This window comes from Bombyx mandarina, chromosome 15, assembly GCF_030267445.1.
Source record: "Bombyx mandarina strain Sakado chromosome 15, ASM3026744v2".
Taxonomy (NCBI): domain Eukaryota; kingdom Metazoa; phylum Arthropoda; class Insecta; order Lepidoptera; family Bombycidae; genus Bombyx; species Bombyx mandarina.
In genome coordinates, this window is record NC_143221.1 from 7,480,637 (window position 1) to 7,496,800 (window position 16,164).

General features: G+C 34.6%; 1 protein-coding gene across 1 annotated transcript in view; it reads right to left on the bottom strand.

The window, feature by feature from the left end:
- The window catches only part of tyn (trynity), a 74,583-nt gene that overhangs the window by 6,383 nt on the left and 52,036 nt on the right, over positions 1 to 16,164 (bottom strand). Inside the window, exons 9-12 of the mRNA XM_028169590.2 lie at positions 15,494 to 15,719; positions 2,521 to 2,649; positions 1,754 to 1,929; positions 1,231 to 1,364 (exon numbers count right to left, since the gene is read on the bottom strand). Coding sequence (XP_028025391.1) covers positions 1,231 to 1,364; positions 1,754 to 1,929; positions 2,521 to 2,649; positions 15,494 to 15,719 — 665 coding nt within the window. The remainder of the gene's footprint in view (positions 1 to 1,230; positions 1,365 to 1,753; positions 1,930 to 2,520; positions 2,650 to 15,493; positions 15,720 to 16,164) is intronic.

The window sequence follows — 16,164 nt, forward strand, 5'->3', positions numbered from 1 at the left end:
GAAGACTAAGATTTCGGGGTTATTCCTATCACGCATTGTATTGTGGGTATTGACTTTAAAACCGGATGGTTGTCTTTATTTGTAACGTTGTATAGAATAGTGAATTTACGTTTGAGAAACGTGACAACACACATGTATGCCACAATTAATATTTGAGGAATACACAAGTTACCGGGCGCCTTCGTTCGTGAGTTAAGATTTCGTCGATAGATTGTTCATGATCGTTATCTTCCATTCATTCTCATTACAAATACTTAAGTACAAAACTATAAAGCTGCTCATCACGTCCAAATGCGCAACTAAGTTGGGAATTAAATTTCTGTATCTAATTATCGTGTACAGGGTGTATCGGTTCGTACCATGATAGAAAACACGTGTTCGAGAAAAAATAATTTAGTGATATGTTTTGCTTCGCACGCATTGTAACACAAATAATATCTACGATTTAGAGGAAGCGTCTGCCAGTTAGTTACCTTCTCGATACATTGAGAGTTCAAGAATATTGATCTTACTAAAACGACAAACATGTAATAGAAGGCATACATACCTAATGGCCTAAAATGGCCGATTTTTCTAGAAAGAAACGTGTGCCTACCACGTGCTGAATAACAACATCTACATGAAAAAAAGCTGTTATGAAAATCGAACCACAAAATATTGTCTACACTAGTAGTCACTTTTATATTGCCCATTTCTCTCGCCAACGAGTCATGCATAATCAATGACATATTAAAAAAAATATCGACGGGTGAAAGGCTATTTGATTTAAGCGATAATTTTGCAACTTTGCAGCAGAGCCATTGAAAGTTAAAAATTTGGAAAACATATGATACCAAAAATATCTTCAGCTATTTGAATGGGTTCAACTTAATTTAAGTTCAATTAAAAACATCGAATTTTGATGCTAATACCAAACAAGCCGGACCTTTAATTGCAAAGATTAATATCACGTGTTAAGCGAAATATATTTTCTGTTCACGTTAGGTTAGTAATTTATTCCTGTTTTGGTTTTACGAACGAATTCTCTACACCCTGTATACGTCGTAGTATCAATATACTGTCAATAGAATCGAAATTACCCGGCGCGTTTGCATGCTTGATTTTTGTGTCAACCACATCACGTAGCAACTCCTCAGACTACAAATTAAACAGGCGACAAATACAAATAAGAATGATTGTGTCCTCGCGGTAGTTTTGAAATGAACTAATTCGTGCATGTGTTCCACTGACCTGATCGGCACCATTCCGAATGTGATATTCTTCGAACTCATGTCGTACGTGCACTTGACTTTGTAGATCTTGTCGGCTTTCGTCATGACCACGCTGTGGTGTTGCAGTACGACGGTGTTTGAATATACCCCAGTCTAAAATTCAAATACTGTATTAATGTTTTATTACTTTTGGTAGGACCTCTTGTGAGTCCGCGCGGGTAGGTACCACCGCCCCGCCTATTTCTGCCGTAAAACAGTAATTCGTTTCGGTCTGAAGGTTGGGGCAGCCGTTGTAACTATACTTGAGACCTTAGAACTTGTATCTCAAGGTGCGTGGCGCATTTACGTTGTGGATGTCTGGGCTCCAGTAACCACTGAACACCAGGTGGGCTGTGAGCTCGTCCACCCATCTAAGCAATAAATAAAAAATAAAAAAACTTATACAGATCTACTGTAGTTAACACAATAAAAGTGTAAATACCACGAGATCGCTCGCTTCGTTTTTTAATTTTGATTTGAACAACCATTTTCATTTAACTTACAACGCTCTGAGTATTGCAATCCTGTCCGGCCATGGTGAGGTCCAAGCGGAAAAGATCGCTATTGACGACATCAATGTTGCAGGTTTCCGAGCGACCCAAAGCGTAGATCCGACCGTTGAAGGGCTTGTTCGTGCGGACCTGCACTGCGATCCTTGTATCCTTGCAAAGCACCGACACTGGAAATTGTCCGACAGTTAGAATTTATTACTAGAATAGTTTAAAAAAACTAACAAAATACGCTTTTATGGAAAATCCAACTAAAAAATAGAAATTAAATGTTAAAAAAATTAAAATAAAAAAAGGTTAAGAGAAAACGATTTTATTGTAAAAAAGCGTGGGGTGCTTTTCAGGATATTATCAAAATAACCCTTCTACTCATATATGTTCATAAAATATTTATAATTACTAATACCAAGCACCCCACACTTTTTTTTACAATAACATCATTTTTTCTTACACTATTTTTAATTCAAATTTATTAAAATTTATTTTATATTTTTTTAGTTGGATGTTCCATAAAAGCGTATTTTGTTAGTTTTTTTAAACTATTATTTATTTTTCATTTTTTAATTGAATTCTAATTTGTTCAATATATTTTTTTAATATTGAGTTATCATCGGTCCTTAATAAGTATACCAAATTTCGAATTAATCCGGCGTTTTGAAGGGGGTCAAAATCATGTTCAAATATTCCGTTACATAGGTACATACGTCTGAAGCTAATAAAAGCGTATTAAAATAATAATAAAATCGTCAAGTGACAATTACCGTCGTAGCATGTTCCTGTTTTGTCGCAATTAGCATCGTTCCTGGTGAGGTTGCTAGACATGTTCGTGTCTTGCTGGTGTTCGATCGTCACAGGTAACTCTCCGGGCGGGTTCGCATTGCTCGCCGGTTCTAAAACGAAAATAAACGTTAGCAATTCATCATCATCATCATTATCATCAACAGCCCACAGTCGTCCACTGCTGGACATAGGCCTCTCCCAATCCACACCACTGAGCCCGGCCTGCGGCTCTCCTCATCCACTTCTTGCCGGCCGCCGTGCGGAGGTCATCGCACCACCTAGCCAGGGGGCGCCCCACGTTACATCTTCCAAGCAATTCTTCTTAGCAATTCGCGTGCGATTAATTTAAAATATTTTAAACGAACATAAAGTCGTAAAACGCTGCCGACAAATTGTAGACTAGCTGAAAGACGCCGAATGATCGGTCGTTCCCTGCAACTTATACGTTCAGTCCATCATTAGGAGGTGTTACATGATTGATAGGTGGGTTCATGGTATAGTAATTAGTCGACGCTCTGCACTGGCGCCGAACGTCCGAGATTGTAAGTACTTAAAACTAGTGCCTGCAATTATTGGATATAAAGCAATACAACCCTACCAACTACTAATTGCAATTGCGGTAGTAAACTCGGGATAGAATATGCAACGTTTGGAAACGTCGAAGTAAAAACTAAATTTAAAACGCAACCTAAATGTAAATTATCTCGGATTCCAATGCAAGGTGTGAAACAACGGTTGACGCTACTTTCTTTTGAATTTGAAACAGATACAACAATTGAATAGAAGAGTCATTTATCGGTATGCGACTGAAACACCGTTCGGTGAACCGTCTCTAATCGATTCGTTAGCATAGCACCAAAGCCTGGTACTGGACATATTCGCGACCGTTGCCACTCGAGTAATGAGGTGACGTTAACTGGCGATTTGGGCCGTTGACCGCCACTTTGATCGTATGGACAAAGGAATATCGAAACAAATCTCAGACTCATCAGTGACGCCGTCACAATTTAAAATAAAAATAAAAACTTATCAATTTAATGTTTTTGAACATTTGCAAGTCTTTTAATAATAGGATCTACGTATGTTTTTATACAGAAAGGCACTCTATCCTTTTGTCATGATCTCACAACACAATGTTGACTTATTAATATAATTTCAACATGGCACGAACCAAGAATTAATTAAAATGAAAATAGATCTAATCTAACGGCTCGTGATATATTAGCCTGAATCAATTAATTCGGATATGTTTTTTACAAGATGGTATTTCATTCGATTTATTTTTGGTCTGTGTTAGTGAGGATTTCAGATAATACATACTCTAAAAATACATATTTAAGGTTAATTTATGAACCGAAAAAAAAAAAATTGTGCAATTCTTGGATTGGATCATACCTTTTCTGTATTATTAATTTCAACAAATTATTTGTACGTAGCTAACTACTAAACTAAGTTGATTTTTAACATTAAAATGTCTAGTTTCTCGTGAAACCGCAGTACATCGATTTTGATCGAAAAGATCATTGTACACTTTCGAACAATTGATCTAACACTTGTATGATGAAAACCTTGATTAGGTACCTACCAAAAAAATTTATTCGAATTACAAAAAAGATTTGAAGCCTAATTGCGGAACCTATTTGCGGATGCGACAATTACAAGTATGCCGACAATGACGTGTCTCTTGCAAAGAGTATTTTTTAATCAGTATTCTGCTAAACTACACGGAATCGTTTCGTTTTATAACTTTATATAAGTTATCCGTGTAATCCGGTGGTCCTAAAAGCGTAGTCATGCCTTCGTTTCATCGGTGTCATTAACCCCGCTGCACCATAGTCCATAGACCAGCATATTTGCAACGCTTCAACGATTTGTACAAAACTTATCAACGAATTCCCACGCTCGAACTAAGGATAAATAAAAGAAAAAAAGATAATTTTAAATACCATGTTTACTGAATAATATTGGTAATAATTTACTTTATAGTAAACTTCAACTAAGCGCAGACTTGTAAACGATCTTAGCGCTGTAGATTCAGTCGATAGACATTTATTTCAAGAACAAGTTTTGTTTGTTTTCTATTTACTTTACATTCGAACCAAGGCAGTGGGATTATGGACTTGCATAGCCCAGGTGTATTCTACTAATTAAAACGCTCTTAGTAGTTCAATACTAGTTTTGTAATCGAGAAAACATTTTTTGTAATCAATAAATGTTAGAACTATAATTAATTTTTGAATTTACTTTCATAATGGCTAACTTAGGTACGTTGCAATGATCATAGATTTTTATCTTATTAATTTATTATCTTCATGGTTTTCATATTATTTACTTAATATTTTCATGAATATTATTTTAGATAAATATTATAATCTATATAGGTATATATAAAATGAATTGCTGTTCGTTAGTCTCGCTAAAACTCGAGAACGGCTGGACCGATTTGGCTGATTTTGGTCTCGAATTATTCGTGGAAGTCCAGGGAAGGTTTAAAATGTAGATAAATATGAAAATGCCCGGAATTGAATAAAAATAGCAATTTTATTTTTCCTTTGATGTGTCCCCCGTCGGACGGATTTCTTTTGTTTGTTTTATGTTTATTTTGTACAAAAGTTTAGGTCTTTTATTTATCGATTGAGGCACTAAGAAGTCTGCCGGGTCAGCTAGTTTATAATAAAAATGCAATTGACGAGAAGTTGCAACATCGGAAATGTTCGAAGGCGGATTATTACTTCCACAAATACTCTGCAGCGCGTTTCCTATTAATTAAATTTTATTCCATTTTTTCTTGTAAATGATACATGCAGTGAAAGTTTTTTTAGTTACCTAGTATTTGTACGCTATTATAACACATTCGACCGTAAAATATCAGGTTTTTAGAGAAACTCAACTCGCGTATTTAAATATTTGTTTTCAAGGAAATGGTCACGACAAGATTAAATGCAGGTTAAATGGAATTCTAGATCGAATCTAGAATTGACGATGTCAAATCTTTTCAACCATAATCACTGACGCCTCAAGATTTAGATTATTTTTTTCCTATCACATCTTCTCTTTCGTTTTGCTATTAAGTTTAGAAAAAAAAATAACGGACCGTAGAAAAAATAGCCATTACCTATCTGTTTTTTTATACCTATAGCTATACCTACATAGATAATACTATGTGTGAACTGATTGAATTCTCCCCCGTTCTCAAATTGTTTTTTTTTTTAATGTAACGACTCAAACTCAACGTCACCAGGCTACGTTTCTCATAATTTTCCTTTTGGGTTTTCGTTTTTCATTCGTTCTGGAATTATTCACTTAACAGGAAAGCACAGATACCGTGAATTTTTGACAAAAAACACTGACTCCGATCAGGAATCGAATCCGAATACGGATCAGGTACATTAATCAGGGTTGCCAATAATACCTGGCAACTTTATAAAAAGTAAATCGGTTTTTATATTAAAATATCGTCTAACTATAATTATTATTATTAACTAACAGATTGATGCGAAAATCGATTACAAAATTACTTTATAAAATTTGTATTCAAAGATATAAAGAAAAAAACATTTCTACCACAATCTCGGGGTTAACTGATTTAGCCTTGCGCAGATTTTCTATCATTGATAGAAATAGATAGTAGGTTATCTAAACAACAACAAACTTCTGTGGCTTCTCACACTGAAGTCAATTTCGAAACAACAAGTTTTCAATCACGAAACAAAATTAAATCATTAAATTGATGAACACGCTTAAAATGTTTAATTTCACCTATGCAGTGCAAGCAATTTATAATGGCTAGATATAGGATGTTGCGTAAATTGAATAGCCATTAGAGATATGAGGTTCTCGCGGCCGTTGACCTCGCGACGGACGGGGAACCACGCCGGTGGCAAGGCCGACCAAGGTCGTTATGTAATAGCCCATACTATTATTAAATATCAGTAGTATATGTGTATCAATGAAATTTTATATCCTAATCTGTTTAATACTATCATTGAAAGGATTATTTGTGCGATTTTTATGGTTTTTTTTTTTTGGTTGGAGAAACTTGACGGTTTCTTGTCAGTATTAAGTTTTCATTTATTGGTCTAGTTTCGAATTTAAATACCGCTCGCTTGTTGAGATTAATGAAAAAGAAGTATGATTTGCATTGGATAAACCTACTCCTTATCAAAACGAACGAACGAATGGCCCCTTGTGCGACAAATAGGATTGCGGTACCCGAATAGTGTTGGATAAAAAGTACATGCCAGTTAATACGTTTTTTTTAGTTGTTCGTTAAACATTAGATGATTTAATTAATAACATATAAATAATTTTACGATATACGTTAAAATAAAACGCTTTACCTTTTAATTTTACTATTTAAAAAAGCCTACATCAACTTTATAGCTACAGTTCTCTCAGTAACATTTCCTGTTACTGTAACAATTTAATGCAATTACTTTCCAACGGACACGACGTTTCGCTCCGTCGTGGCCCGCCAATGTCTCGAGTTATCTCATCGTGATTCAATTACCGATAAATTAGGGCTAGGTCCGAGACGTAATCGATTCTTCATCTATCACAAAAAGGTTGAAAGAAATATTCAATTTGTGTATGACTACCGTTATGGAAGCACGCACGAGCGGCGTCGCCATCGCACCGCCAACAATAGCGAGCGGTTCGGAACTTTTTGCACTTAAATGCAGCAACTCATACAGTGACTCGGCACATTCTAGCATTGTAAACATAACTAACGAAATTATGTCTATGTATCAACGATAGATCTCCCCTATTCAAAGTGAATACACCAATTACAATATTAAATAGGTGCTATCTAATAGTTCCGCTCGATCAATTTGAAATCTATAGGTATTGTCGTTGTCGGCTACGTAATTTACAAAATTGTGATCTAGAAAAAAATCTACAACGGGTTCCGTGTGAGGAACTAATAAATCGTTGTTCAAAAGTTTTTCTTGGCGGGAACGTTAGGAGCGAAGTTGTGTGAATTATTTTACTTTGTTAATTTAGTGTTTCTTCAGGTTTAAATGTGTAATAACGGTGGTTTATTTATTGTTCAGCATTTGTGTAAGTGCACAAATGTGGGAAAATGAAACAAAGCCGCTGGACGTAGCTTCTCGGGCTCTTTCAAAAAGTCCACTGAAAAAGTCTCAGTAAATAACCACAATTTTACTGAGACTTTATTTTATCCCATCATCTTGTTTCATTTAATTACACCCCAATTAATTAGAATCTCAAATTAATCAACTTCATCTCATTTCGCTTCATCTTATTTTTCATATTTTAACAGAACGTAAGAAGAAAATACTTGGCTTAAACGTCTTGTTACCAGGCCATAAAATCTTACGAAAAATGTTATCTTGTAATTTATGTACAACAAAAGAAACAACCTATATCGAACGTGAATCACCATACTCTGGAAATGGATTATTTTAGAAATTTAGATAATCTTAAACCAATTTAAATATCACTTAACGATAATCACGTAAACTTATAATTGAACAGGAAGTAGGTACATTGAGTGGGATTTGCGTGCAACAATCTGTAAGTGAGAATACTTGAATGGTACATTATTCGCTGTAGTGTGTGTTTAGCTCCTTGCAGCGTACAAACCGATGGAAATCTAAACGCCATAACTATAGGGCCGTGGAACAGCGCGCTAGCTCGGTAATGGATAACTGCGCCTGCTTAATGCATATAACAAGACGCATGATGGTAGTCTCTCGGAAAATGTGGCTTTTCTAACGGAGCAGCGTTATGTGTTATATTTTATTCATGGTCAACCGTTTATGCGGTGTCACTGCTGTTTTACATTAAAATTTCTTTTGGTTGTTTTTAACTTTTGAAATTTGCTCGTGCGAGTAAATGTTGATCTAATGGTAAATTTGCTGTTGTTTTGTTAACTTAAATCTATCTACCGTTCGGGTATTGTATTGCAAGCAATACGGCAATACGACTAATTACTTATTGAGAGGCATAAAGCAGTGTGCTTAGTGCGAGTTTTTTAACATTCTCGATAGCGTTAAAGTTAACCCAATTGTGTATGCAGTTGGAACAGCGCCCCTAGCGGCAAAGGTAAGCAAACGATCCCATTCCATACAAATATGAGCTAACTTTTACGCTATCGAGAACTTTTAAAAACTCGCACTAAGCACACAGGTCGGGGCAATCATGCTCTCTGGGTTGAAGGGTAGAGCAGCGGCAACTAGGCGAGCTCGTTCACACATCCAAGCAATAAAATATTAACGAAGAATGAAAAAAATTTAAGTAAATTAAACAAATTTGTCATATTTATATTTTAAAAAATCTTAAAAGTTACAGTCACGATCTTAGCTTGTTTTCTCTTAACAATCAATGTCATCTTGAGTTGCAAATCGATTTTATCGGATCTATCGATATGTCGATTTAAGTACACGACACGATTCTGACCTTGTCTCCGTTTAACCGTGAGACATGAACTCTATTCAAAGAACTGAGAGACATGTTGAGATTTTATTAATAAAACGAGATAAAAACTAGCCGAAGAACAGTAGATAAATAAAATATAAAAAGGAAATTCACCGGTGGTAGGGCGTCTTTTGAGCCCGCACGATTAGTGCTACCACTAAACTTGTTTCAGTTGAAGGCTTGAAGAGTTTTTACAGCCGTTGTATTATAAAACTGAGAGTTAAAACTGATTTCTCAAGGTGGGCAAGGTGGCATTTACGTCATTAATATCTATGGGCTCCAATAACCAATAACCAAAACTCAAGTGAGCCGTCAAATTTCTTAAATAATAATGAAAACCTTGTTTAAAGTTGTGCAAGGGTAGAAACAGCGCCAAAATACGTAAAATAAATTTTATTTAACGTATTCTGATTATAAAGCAACGGGCGAGTTAATGAATGAATTAGCCGTTTTTTTAAGAGTGCACTTCACATACGACTATAAGATTTTCATAATCTCATCGCGAGAGTTCTTGAACAATTAACTTCCGTCGATGGCTGTATACTGGCATTATTAGCGAGATACGTATCGCTTTATCGTTCAAAGTTATTGTCTACGTTTGTTTAATTTAAACAAAGAAAATCTTTTCATGGGTCATTAACATCATAATTAATACACTTGAGTGCAAGGAAAAACATTATTAAGACGTATTTTATAATTGCACTGTAGTAATTGGTAGGTAGAAGCAATTTTTATAGCCCATTAGTTGTGCGATTTATTAGAATTAAATTCAACAACACCAAATAAGCCTGATGCCAAATTAATTATTATAAGTGAAAAAATTATATTTACGAAGTAGATTTCGGAAACGTAATTTATGTACCAGTTTTTTTTTAGTGTAGAATTTTGAAATGCAGGTCAAATTACCGAGTTCAATAAACGCTACGATCGAAGATGTTTTGTGAAATTGTTTATTTTTATCGTCGAACAAGCTCACGGCCCACCTGGTGTTTATTGGTTATCGGAAACCATAGACGAATATGAAATTACCACCACCCATCTAGAGACGTGAGATAACGAAGTCTTAATGTTATCTAAATCTCTTAATAAATGATATCTAAAAATGTCTGAAATAATGGCTACCTCAAACTTATAAATAATAGTTGTCTTAGCCATTCGTTATTGGTTCTCTCTTTTATCTCCAAAACTCCAAAGAAAGAACATTCCACATTCGTACATACAGTATGTTTTATTAGTGAAATTGGTAACGTCCATAAGATTCGTATTGCGTAGCTCATTGATTCATAATATATTTTGAGCCCATTACATTTTAGGGTAGAATACGTTAAGAAAATCACATGGAAACAAACATGTAACTTCAGCGTAAAATATGAAAAATTACAATATAATCATGTTTGTTTTCAAATTTAAAATAAATATGAATAAATCAAAAATAGAAGCCATAAAAATATTTAATCTGCCACGGACTACAAGAACCGAAAATTGAATATGAGCTGCGACGAAAATTGTTATTATTATATATATTTTTTATTGCCTTTGTAAGCTGACGAGCACACGGCCCACCTGAGTGGTCACCGTCGCCCATAGACTTCAGCAATGCCAGGGGCAGAGCCAAGCCGCTGCCTACAGCTTAATACTCTCAACAAGCCTCGTTTGAAGAAGGACACGTAATTACAGGGTAGCTTTAACGTGTGAACATCTCATAGTGCGCTAACATGAAGATCGACTCCCGTGATCCGCTACGCGTTGGCCACCGTCAGCGCGGCGAGCTTGTGGAATGTTGGACGCGGTCGCCCACACTACATAAAGTTCGATAACTAATTATCCATATCGACAACAGTAACTGTGATTTACAATACATCAATCGCCGTCCGCCCTTCTCGTGTTATTAACGATTAGCAGTTTTGTACTTATGAACTGGAAATAGCGTAGGTGATAAAACTTTGACCTCTAAGTAGAACTCTATTGCACTCATAGACTAGCTAGCGGTATTATATATGTCTCTGACACGGAAGTTCGTAGGTTCAAGATGTAGGTACCTATAGTAAACATTTTTTATGAAATACAAGAAAAAAAAACAATGAAACTATTGCTAAATTTCGGGTAATTAAACGGTTGTCTGGAAGAGATCGCTTTTAGCGATAAGACCGCCTATTGTACAAACGTATCTGCTTGTTAACTGTTTTCCGATGTTAATTGTGTTTTGGTGTGCAATAAAGTATGTTCTCTCTCTCTCTAAATCTAAAATCTACGACGAACATAGAAACTGACTATGCTATTTTCTGAAAAGTGTTTTCTTGCCTAGAATTGAGTCAGCTGTCAGCTATAATCAGAGATTAATTAGCCTAAAGAGACAAAATAAAAAAGGGCTTAGCATTGCTGTGTCTAAATGGTTTTACCGTCCTATATGAATGTGAACATTTCGTTTTTGATGTTTCGTGATTATCACGAGATAAAATTAATTGCTTAGGCTAAACGATTTGGTTCAATCGAAATTCGTGTGCGGCTATCAATTACGTTGTTATTGTAGATCGAAGCGACGTAAGTAATGGACTTCGCTAATGTTGCTATACATTAAACCTTAATCCCTTCATCCCAATCGTTTGATGACTACAAATCAAAATGTGGCAACTACATTCTTTACTTTTTTTTTTAATTTACTGCTAACGGAAGGGAAGTGAATTTTGACATAACAGAACTGTCTTTTTTTGTTTTTTTTTTTTTTGTTTTCGTAGTTGAATACAGAAAATACATAAAACGCATTGGAACATGTACATCACGACCGCGCCTAAATTCGGCCGTCTCAACGGGCGACAAAAAATTAAACGAGTGTAAACTATTCGAAAAAGTCAGCGCGGCTAAGCACGTTCTCAGAGAACAATAAAAGTTCTGAAACTAAAACGAAACTAAGGAGAGAAAAATAAAAAAAGAAGCCGATTCTACAATTCGTTTTACTGCAACCCGACCCTGTGCCTAACTGTACCGTCCGGTTGATTGCTTAGCGGCAAAAACGGACGCGTTGCCAACCCACTGTTGCGTAGTTATATGGCCTGGACATCATTTATTGAATAACAGGTTCTAAATGCGGCACTTAAATGCTAGTTGGACTCATTAAATGTGATCCTTCCTTACTTGCTGTTACTTGATATAGTTTTATTGATGTTATATTTAAGAGTAATAGGCCATCCTATTGCATATCTGATCGAACGATATTAAAATATATAATTTAAAAAAAAATAGTTTAAAAAACTAACAAAATACGCTTTTATAGAAAATCGTGGGGTGCATGGTATCAGTCAGTAGTTATATTTTATGAACAGATATGAGTAGAAGGGTTATTTTGATAATATCCTGAAAAGCACCCCACGCTTTTTTACAATAAAATCATTTTTTCTTACACCATTTTTAATTCAAATTTATTGAAATTTATTTTCTATTTTTTAGTTGGATTTTCTATAAAAGCGTATTTTGTTAGTTTTTTTAAACTATTATTTATTTTTCATTTTTCAGTTGAATTTCAATTTTTTCAATATTTTTTTTCATTTTTTATTTAATATTGAATTGTCATCGGTCCTTAATAAGTTAACCAAATTGCGAGTTAATCCGACGTTTTGAAGGGGGTCAAAATCATGTTAAAAAATTCCGTTACATACATACATACATACGTCTGAAGCTAATAAAAGCGTATTAAAAAACACAAATTAATCTGTTAAATATTAACACGCTTCCAAGAATTGTAGGCAAGTTAGAAAAATGTATCTTCCGTGGTTTTCCCGATTCGTGCACATAATTAAAACTACTTTTACGTGTTAATTTCACTTTTTTTTATTGTCATTATAGTATTTACAGTTTTCGTGGTGAAGGACGAAGTTTTAAGGAAACTTTTGCTTTTAAAAAACTTTGGAGACTCATTTTGAGATCTCGGTTCCCTTTACCTTTAAAATGAAAACCCCATTAAAACTGAACCCTAAGGTTAAAAAAAAATCAGCTCAGTATAAAATTAAATCTTCATTGAATTGAAACGGTTTCAAAAAAAAATCTGTATCAGCTTTAAGAATTCATATTTTGTAGTCACATTTTAATTTTGTCTTCAGCCGACCTAGACCACGAATGGTGTTAAGTATTAGAAAATTCTTATCGAGAAATTGATGATATTATAATATATGCGATCAGTTTTAAAATGCCGTTAGGCGACATTGAAATTTATAAAAAAATGTATTAAAATAACGCAGCCTATTAACTTCTTGTGACACAAAATACCAGCTACCATTATACGAAAAAACTTACTTTTATTAAGTGACTTATCTCCTGAGGTCATCATTTTAAAAGAAATGTTACGCATTAGCGTTCATATAGAACTCCATTTAGACCATTCTAAAGTTCTCAGAAGTGTGTTACATACAAATTGACCATACGTAACTACTGCCCATTGCCTTTTGCGAACAAGAGACGTGAGAATGTACCCATGTACCGTGTACAGTTTGTTCGTTGAATGACAATTAAATATTTTAATTATTCCAAGCGCACTACATACTTTTTTACAATAATAGCTTTGTAATTAATGTGGCATTTGGCCATATTGTTTTTCTGTTTGTGATACGATTTACTTTGAACTATACGAATATTAACTGAAAACTAATAGAATGGATTAATGAAAACCACATTCAAATTGGTTTAGCTCTTTACCTTTAACCAAGTCTGCCATTATGATTTATGAAGATTACGCATTTTTTACGTATACAGGTTGTTGTGTTTCAAAATCATATATTAAAAGTATTATTTATGTTACCTAGATTAGTATGGATTAGTTTCGAATGCCTCGGAGGTAGATTTTTGCAAATCAATTGATTATTCAAAACAACGCTTCGGATTGACAGTGAGACTATGACAGGACAATAGGCTTTCTTCGAAACCAAATTTTGTATGCCAAAAAAATTAATAATTTATGTTTGAATACGTAATAAAGGATATTAGAGTCAGATACATTTCTGGAAAGCTTAAACGGTAAATCCTGTGACTAAATTAGTATGTTAATGTTAACGTAGAAAGTTACGAACATTTTACGAAATAATTCAACATGTTTTCGCTAAGTCGCAGCAGTCGCTCTGACTTATTTAATACCTCATTTAAGGTACCATTTTCTCTTAGCATTTTTAATCTACGTCAGAGCAACAAAAAGTTCATTGCCCTGCCGGTCAACAAGACGCTGACTTTACAAATGCAGATTGCAGACTACTAGATTCCAACCTAGTTACTTGCACAACCAAAACTAGTACGACACGTTATATGAACATTTCCTATTACACTTCTCTCGTTCTTAATCTATATAATTCAAAGCAGGCTATTTCATAGTTCTTCATACATTTTTCTCTTCAACTTAATATAACTTATGAAAGTCACGAAAAATAACTGAGTGAAACGACCAAAATCATTTGCATTTTATTTATATTTAATGGCGCAAGACACGGAACGCGAGCTAATTCTCTAATTTAATACTCTTTTAAGTTTTTAATAAAGGCGCTGTAATTTCTCATTGTCATTCGTTTTCCGAAATGATGGCGCCAAAAAATGAAAACAAGACTACGATCGCTTCTCAAGTTAACGATTTTGTAATAAGCAGCCATGGGAAATGGTCTACAACGATAATTATGTACGCATTAATGTGTTTTTTCACAAGGCTTTCCCGTAGTGATTTGACAATATATAATTTAAAATGAACAAAGTTAATTTGTATATAAACTATGATTTAAATATGAATTAAAAATAAACTTTATTTCAAATGTGTCATAGCGTAAATTATTTTTATTTTCTATTACATTTAGGTGGATTGTAGACTGCCTACACAATTTTAGATGTATGCAGTTCCGTGCAGATTGTGGATTGTTTCTATAAACAGTCAGATAAGCCCATCCCAACATTATACGATCCCAAAATGATATAATTAAGACAAGCAAAATACTTAACCGTAAAAGTGCATTTAAATCAAATTACCTACGTATTGTTACACTAAATCAAAATGAAAACACTGATTTTGATACATATTGTGATTGATTTGCACCTATTTAAAAAATAAACGAAGATCGCAAACAAATAATTATTTTTCATAAAACATGCAAATTCACAAGTGAAACAATATATCGTCTTTTCGCATTAAAAGTACAATTTCCAAAAATATTCGAAATTGAGTTAATATGCGGAACCATTTGGTATCGTCAGTATTTTTCTCATTAATACTGTCAAAATAACGTATGTAGTTTCGTTTTAGTTTTTTATTTATTTATCTGTGTTTTGACTACTATTAACAAAATTAATACATAATTTTATCTTTAAAAGACAGATAATGTAACCGATAAAAAATAAAAATAAAATTGTTACAAGGATGATTAATATTAAAAATATCACACGTTAAACCTTTAAAACACTCTCGTGTAAAATTAGTAACTTTTGAGATTATACAGTTTTAATGCGAGAAGACGATATATTGGGCAACAATATAAATACATATTTACTTACTCTCACAGAAGTTCTCGGAGTACTTTCCGATCGGTTCTCCGTCGTCGATCAAAGGTCTTTCGGCGTTCAGATAGGCGGAAGGACCGTCGGGCAGCGTGTGGTGGTCGAGGTGGTACAGTCTGCAGTTGTAGGCAGCGGAGTGCGGAGCTCCGAGATAGAGGAACGATCGGCACAGGAACTCGGATTCGATTTCGCATGCAAGCCGACAAGCCGCCTCTGACGTCACCTGTAGCGTCAGCATACAAAGTCATCCGCTTATCGAGAGTTAATGACTCACTGTAGTCATAGTTTATTTTCGTGCCGCGAACAATTATGTTCGCATTTTTTGCCGGCGCACTGCACAATTGTCGCGAAAATTTGCTCACTTCTTAGTTAATTTCACACGGAAATAGGGACTGGTCGTTTAAAGTAAATTTAATTGTAATGTTTTACGTGGATTTTATGGAATATAAAGCTGTTTTTTTTATTACTTAGATGGGTGGACGAGCTCACAGCCCACCTGATGTTAAGTGGTTACTGGAGCCCATAGACATCCACAACGTAAATACGCCACCCACCTTGAGATATAAGTTCTAAGGTCTCAAGTATAATTACAACGGCTACCCCACCCTTCAAACCCAAACGCATTACTGCTTCACGGCAGAAATAGGCAGAAATCACAAACACGAATA